At 46.7% G+C, this 7,218-nt stretch overlaps 1 protein-coding gene across 1 annotated transcript; it reads right to left on the reverse strand.

The window, feature by feature from the left end:
- Nucleotides 1–457: 457 nt before the first annotated feature.
- On the reverse strand, nucleotides 458–4,266 carry LOC147882078 (receptor protein kinase-like protein ZAR1). Its single transcript, XM_087401744.1, has 3 exons — nucleotides 3,789–4,266; nucleotides 1,896–3,664; nucleotides 458–1,380 (listed from the first exon to the last, which is right to left on the reverse strand). Exons 2-3 carry the CDS (start codon nucleotides 3,409–3,411, stop codon nucleotides 713–715), a joined length of 2,184 nt encoding a protein of 727 aa, XP_087257870.1. The 5' UTR covers nucleotides 3,412–3,664; nucleotides 3,789–4,266; the 3' UTR covers nucleotides 458–712.
- Between the last annotated feature and the right edge of the window lie 2,952 nt (nucleotides 4,267–7,218).

Raw genomic sequence — 7,218 nt, forward strand, 5'->3', positions numbered from 1 at the left:
CGTGTCGTCTGTCCTCTAGGGATCCAGCGAAACCCCAGGAAAATACCCCACTGTGAGCCGGCTCCCGGATCCGTAAGAAAACCAACTAACTTATGCCAGTTGATTTTCGCCCTAGCGGCTAGGCAAAAAACCTCTAAAGACAGTCTCACTCGCTCCAGTGACTCAATATCATCTTGCACATACAAGGCCGTGTCGTCTGCATACTCAAAGTCCAGAAGTTCTGCATCGTCCCGAATAGGGAGGCGCATCCCTCGAAGACCAGTGGTACAAGCTGTACACTTGCTAAAAGGTAATTTTCTAATGATGAAATGATAATGATTTTTTCACAAGGCAGTATTTGATATTAGCAATTATATTGTAACCTATAAGTATACAAATGCTTGGAGGTAACTTGAAGGTAATCTTTTGGTGTTTCACTCATGGAGCATCTCTAGGGGTAGGCCCAAATGTTTACAACTTTTGTTTTTGCGGGGGGGGGGGGGAGGTGAAAAGATTGCAATGCTATATGTGTATAATTATTGTATCTATGTACAAATGGAAAATCCCCAAGCCAATAGGTAAATATTAGGAAATCTCCAAGCGAAGAGGGGGGAGTGTAAAAGCTGTAGGAACGGGTATGAATGGGAACGGAACTAAGGATATATAGTGGTGGTTGCCAAAATTGGAGACAAGGGCCTACTCCATTTGGCGGCGGATTTAGCAAATGATCTGATTAAGCGGCCGTGAGTTTGTCGATAGATTCGGCGACGGACTTCATTTTGGGGCGCTGGTCGGCGGCGGCGGACGTACAGGCCATGCCCACGTTCAGCAGCGCCGCCACCGAGGGATCTCCCGCGGCGCCGCCGCCCAGCGCCGGGTCCAGAATCAGCGCCAGTGGCTGCCCCTCCTCCACCGATTTCCGTATCCACGCCACTAAATCTACGCCCGTCGCCGCCATCTGCGCCGCCGGAGATCGCCCAGACAATAGCTCTAACATCACCACTCCGAACGCGTACACATCCCACTTCTGCGCCGGCTTCGTCTCCGCCGCCATCGCCTCCGGCGCCCGGTAGAAACTGCTGCTGTTGTTCATCCTCTTCGACGCCATCGCCGCCGATTTAGGCCCTTCCTTCACAACCGCTCCGACGGACGTTGGCGGCGCTGCCGGAGATACGCCCGTTCCGGCTATCGTAATCAGTCGCGCCAGCCCGAAGTCCGCTATGTAGGGCTGTAGTGACCCGTCCAACAGCACCTTCGTCGTCTTGATGTCGCCGTGTACGTACCTTCGCGGGCTGCACTCGTGCAAATACGCCAGCCCCCTCGCCACCCCCCTCGCTATCTTCAGCCTCGCATCCCACGATAGCGCCCGCGATGGCGATTGGGATTGAGATTGAGTTTGCCCTGTAGCACCATATCATTTATATCAGCAGCATGCTCGCTTGAAATCTGAGAGCGCAATGATCGCTCAACGTGAACAAAGCTCCAAGTTCTCTATTGGTGCGCTAGCTATCATCGTCTCTATTCTCTCTAATCGCAGCAACTTCAAAACTACAGATGATATGATGAACACAGCCAACATGAAAGCCACAGGCAAGATCATAAGCTCGTAACATTGCACACAGACAAGTAGGAACTATGATCTCGACGCAACAATCGACACTCACATCACAACAAACAGAATTGAATACGGCAAGCATTTCCATCGCAGATACTGTAAATGGATGGTAACATCGCAAAACTGGAGACGACAATTTAACATTTTCCATAGCAACGACACCACACTTTTTCTGCGCAACAAGGAATAGTACAACAAACACGCCGTAGCAAAACTATAAACCATCGTGGAATGATCGCAAAACTGAAAATCACCAAACAATTCAAGCATACCACACGACGTGATCGATCTCTGATCTTACCATACAATGCGGTAGCTAAGCTCCCGTTTGATATGAACTCGTATATGAGCAACTTCTCGTCATCCGCCCAATAGTAAGCCAGTAGCCTCACCACGTTCGGATGCCTCACCCTCCCGATCGCCTGCACTTCCGTCTCGAACTCTTTCTGTCTCTGTGTCCCTCCTTCCCCTAGTCTCCTCACCGCTACTGGCGATCCATTGCCCAGCACAACTTTGTAAACGATTCCTAGACCGCTCTTCCCAAGCACGTACGCCGAAGCCCGCAGCAGCTCGTCCATGTCGAAGGCGAAGCCCTTGTCCAGCGGAACCAGCTCTCCTTGTTCCTTGCCCTTCTCTGAGCTGCCACTAGCCTCCGATTCCTCGCTGCTAGCGCGAAAGCAACGCCGAGAGCCGTGTCGCTTCTCTTTGCTCACACATGAATTACAACCTTTGTCTTGACAGATTCTTGCTTTCCAGTACAGGTATATGAACAGGAAGGCTACCATAGATATGCCGATAGCGTCGCCTACTGCAATGGCGACTATTGAACCAGTGCTGAGATTTGGCTTCTTGGGAATGACTGGATTGTGAGTCCGACTTTGTGAAGTCCCTTTTGAGGCAGGTGACGACCCCTCCGTGGGCAAGCTCGGAAGCGGAGATACGTATGGAGAGGGGGGACATACAGTAGTCAGGGGGAATCCACAAAGTTCTGGATTGCCGAGGAAAGGGCCTGGACCTTGTTCTGCTAATGAACCATCTTGTGGGATTTTACCACTGAGATTGTTGTGACTCAAATCGAGGCTCACAGTGTAAGGAAGGTTCCCTAGACTGTAGGGAATCGGACCAAAGAGGTGGTTGAAGGACAGATTGAGCGTTCCCTGCAAAGATGAAAGGCCCCCAAGATCGTCTGGGATTGCACCTGAAAGAAGATTGGCTGAAAGGTCGAGCTGCTCTAGGGAAGTGAGATTCTTGCCCATGCCGTTCGGAATCGGCCCCGAGAAAAAATTGTTGGCGAGAACGAGAGTCTGCAGCTGGCGGCATCCCGTGATAGACTCAGGAATTTCGCCGAGCAGCTTGTTACTAGAAACATCGAAAGTCTGCAAGTTACTCAGGCGGCTGATCTGAGGAGGCAAAGCTCCCGTTATTTGGTTGCCTCCAAGCAAGATGGTGCGAAGGGACGTCGCGTTGAAGAGCTCGGGCGGGAGAGTTCCATTGATGCTGTTTCCCTGCAGGCTCAAGCGGCGCAGCTGATCGAGCGCTCCAAAAGCACGGGGTATGGAACCGGAGAGCTTTTTGCCGATGATGACCAGACTAACAACCCGTGGAACAGCATTCTGTGGGACGTTGGCGCAAGAGACGCCACTCCAGTAGCAAGGCGTGTCGTTGCTCACGTTCCAATCGCCAAGGGAATTATAGGGATCGCTGACGAGACCTTGCTTGAAAGCGATCAGCGCAACCCCATCAACGCTTAGACCGGCTGCGTGGAAGACGAAGAGCTCCCACAGCTGGAGAACGAAGACAGTGCAGAAGATCGACATTTCTTGAATTGTATTTGTCGCTGTGATTGCCAGCCTATAAATTGGAAACTTGGAACGCACTCACAAAGCAACAGCGTGGCGAACAATTGAAAGACGCCGATACAGAGCTTTGCGCCGCTCCCTGTAAGTGCAAATGCAGTCCAGTATGTCCTCCCTCACATTGACGTTCTGTCATTGATCTTTCTGGTTGTAACTTCCATTTCTTTCGGCCATACTCTTTTCCTGTGAATTAAGCGCGAAGCGAAGCGGAGGTCTGCAAAACACACAACGTCAAATCAGCAACTTTATCCATCAGGCTCGAGCGGATGGGGCCTGACCCAAAAACGACGTTATCTATCAAGTTTGGACGTCGAGTTATACCAAAAATTTGGATGTACCTGTAGATTGCCGTTACAAGCTTCAACGCTTCCTTCTCAATATATATATAATGCCTGCGAGCTCAATTGAACAACGGGAGCATCTATTGCGCTTATTGTGCTGCAAGCAGTTTTGGCTTGCTGGTTGCAGTTGAAGCTGGGCCGTGTGTAGAATTTGGGATGCAGACAGCTCTAGAACCACTGAGGGTACAACCACTGGCAAGGCAACACGTACCGAGCAAGCGGCATGCAAGTAGATGGCAGCTGCGGAGGTGGAAGGGATGCAAAATGAGCGGAAGAAGAAGATGAGCCGCTGGTGAAGGTGGAGGGAGAAGCATGTGGGCCGGTAAGGACTGCAGGGAAGGGGTACGAAGCAACTTTTGCAGATTGTAGGTCAATAAGGTGAGGCAAATGCACATGCGAGGCACGGAGAGACTACTAATAAAAGGATAGATAGACAGACAGACAAAAACTTCGGCTCGAGCAAGACTGAGAAAGAAATCACAGAGGGATGGTATGCGAAGCTGCTGGCCAGACGATGAGCTGGTGCAATATTCTTACAGGCGTCAAAGATCACAGAAAGAGTTATTCAACACGGAGAGGGCGCAGTGTGAGTATGAAAGACTAATATGAGCTACCACTGCAGATATATCAGAGCTGCCGTGGTATGGTGCAAAAATCTGAGAGTACATGCCAAAAGTAATCTCAGATTGTAATCGTTCGCCTATGAAAGGTAAAGAAGTGCAGAGAGAGATTGTGGCAAATGCTTTCAACGTTACAAAGAGACTGTCAACTTTCAAGTGTGTTTATTGTAAAACAGCTAAGGACTCTTGAGCCCTTGGGATTTGTTGCAAAGGAAGCTGCAAAGGGAGCTTCTATCGAGGTGGAGAATACCTTTGCAGACTGCAGTCTATAGTTTTTAAACAAAAGAAAAGAGAGAGTACATCTGGTCACTACTCATACGCTGGCAAAAGTAGTTTGTGTGTTGTTGTTGGATGATGACCATATTGATGTTGAGTGACGGAGAGTGCTAAATTGCTAATTATCTCTTCATACTTTCTCTGCACTCCCAAATTCGAAGCTTGCAACCTATCTTTCTTTCTTTAATCATCAATGGATTGCTCCACTTTGTTGTTTTGCACTCTAGTCTGATCAACCTTTCCCTCTCTTGCAATCATGGGTTTTTTCTTGTCCTTGCCCATAAGGCACGCCTTGCACAAATTGCTTATTTATCCTTCAACTCATGCTCCTCTAGCCGGCCACCATCGCATCATCGTCACGAGGGTCGTATGAGCAACAACTCTGATGACTCACTCTTTTACCATGTGCCCAAGCACCTCCACACAGCTAATGAATTCATGGAGCTTTCCTTCTTCTTTTTTTCGTCGCAGTACATATATTAAATTTAAACGTCGTCAGCCAAAAAGAGACCAGTACAAAAGAAGAAGAAAATAAGTTTTCATGTTACAGTAGCGTGTAGTAGCACTTTTCATCCTAATGTTAGCTGGCCTTCCCCCTCTCTCTCTCTCTCTCTCTCTCTCTCTCTCTCTAATTAACCAACTTCCGAACATTTTAAGTATCCAGAAGTAACTCGCCCCATCAATATAGGCAACTTCCAAGCTTTTAATTAGGATCTAACCAAATCTCATGAGCGTTGCAATAAAATAACCGGAAGCATATCTTCCTTCAATTTTTTGCTTATGTTAGTGTGAACTGGCTCATTACAAGCGACATGTTTTAACCACTTTTTAAATTGTCTATGAAAGCCCAATTGATTCCTAGAGCTCGAGCGTGAGTAAGGCCTTTGAGAATCTGATATCCTCGGCCTTGCTGAGCACTGCAATTCATCGTTGTGAACACTGAAGCTCATGAAGCTCAGTGCTTGCAATAAGAATAATCGAGACCAACCTGGGATGGAGAAGATCGCGCACTACCTTTCATCTCTCATAGTCCCTCACAATTCACAATCAATTCACAATCGGTGCCACTCGCCACCTCGTATGTTAGCTTGCAGATTTGCCTCGTATCCTACCCCGGATTTCCCCTCTCACTCTTCCATTCATTCCAGCGTTCCTTTCACGGAAACCAACCGTAACCCTGACCCCTACCATCGCAGTTCCGTGTCCCTCGGTCCCTCTGAGCCAACTGTGACCGCTCACCAGCAGTGTCCAGTTTCTAGCTACGTACCAAAGGAAATCTTACAAAGTGGGGCTCAGGGCAGTACCATATGCTCCGGAAATCCGAAAAATATTGATTCGAACTACGTTTTGAGCAGACAAAAAGCAAGCAAGTCAGATGCTAGAATCCGGACTCTGAACTCTTGGAGTCTGAAAATCGAAATCACGCACAGTGCACTCACGATGCTGGCATGTACTATGATGATCTGCGCAGGCTCATTTTGGTGCTCTGAGTCTATTCAGGCTCTCAGTAACCTCCTTTCTGTGATACTCTTGTTTGTTGGATACTTAGTTATCGTCATAATTGTTAGAACGGATGAAATCCCGAGGTTTAGAATAGACCTCTCAACGAACTGTCGAATCCCCATTCATGCTAATTGCAACCTTAGAATAGAAGGCAAAGACCAAGTGGCTCCCAATCCAATCCAATCTCGAAGCATCCAAAGCCCCTCTATCTTCTTGTGTTAGAAAAGTCAAAACCTCCATCCTTTAAAAGCCCCACTTGGATACTAACATTCTATGTCATAGCTCCCAAAAAATGCATTTCTCCATTAAAGACACCACCCTTAAAATTCCTTGAGATGCCTTGGTCTCAAATAGAAAGGTTTTCATCTAAATTTAATAGGAATTTCAATGTAGTTCATTTACATCTACACATCTCCAAATCACAAGTCATATCTCCCAAAAAATGCATTTCTTCCATTCTCCATTAAAGACTCATTCCTTGAGATGCCTTTAGCTCTTTGAGCATTGGGTCTCAAATACATAGGTTTTCATCTAGTTTAATAGGAAATTGACATGTGAACTTCTCCAAATCGCAGCGTTAGTTTCATCCTTCTCAGCAGACTACCTATGATCCAACAAGGACATGCATTTTTTCTTGCCATGTTATAATGACACTTAGGAACTTATACTTGTAGAAAAATCATAGGGCAAAGAACCTTCCATGACACATGTAAATGAAGAAATCTCGAAGTATGAAATTTCATATTTTCTAAAGAACACAATTTTCAAACATTTGACAAAATAGCTTATGTATTCTCATCTATTTCAAAGGACTCCTTTCTTAGTTTCAAATAGATTTTGCTAATACATATGTATACAAACTAGTCAACTTTCCCATTATTTAGTTTACATGTTAGATACTCATTAAATACCTCCTAGGATGCTACTTCATCATTAAATGCTTTCCATGTAAATCTTGGAAATAATATACTATCATTCAACCTTAGAATTTTTAAAGCCTCTACTCAATGATGCATTCAATAGCTCTT

The sequence above is a fragment of the Dipteris shenzhenensis genome, chromosome 30, assembly GCF_047967505.1.
Source record: "Dipteris shenzhenensis isolate YYH24624 ecotype China chromosome 30, Dip_SZ_1.0, whole genome shotgun sequence".
Taxonomy (NCBI): domain Eukaryota; kingdom Viridiplantae; phylum Streptophyta; class Polypodiopsida; order Gleicheniales; family Dipteridaceae; genus Dipteris; species Dipteris shenzhenensis.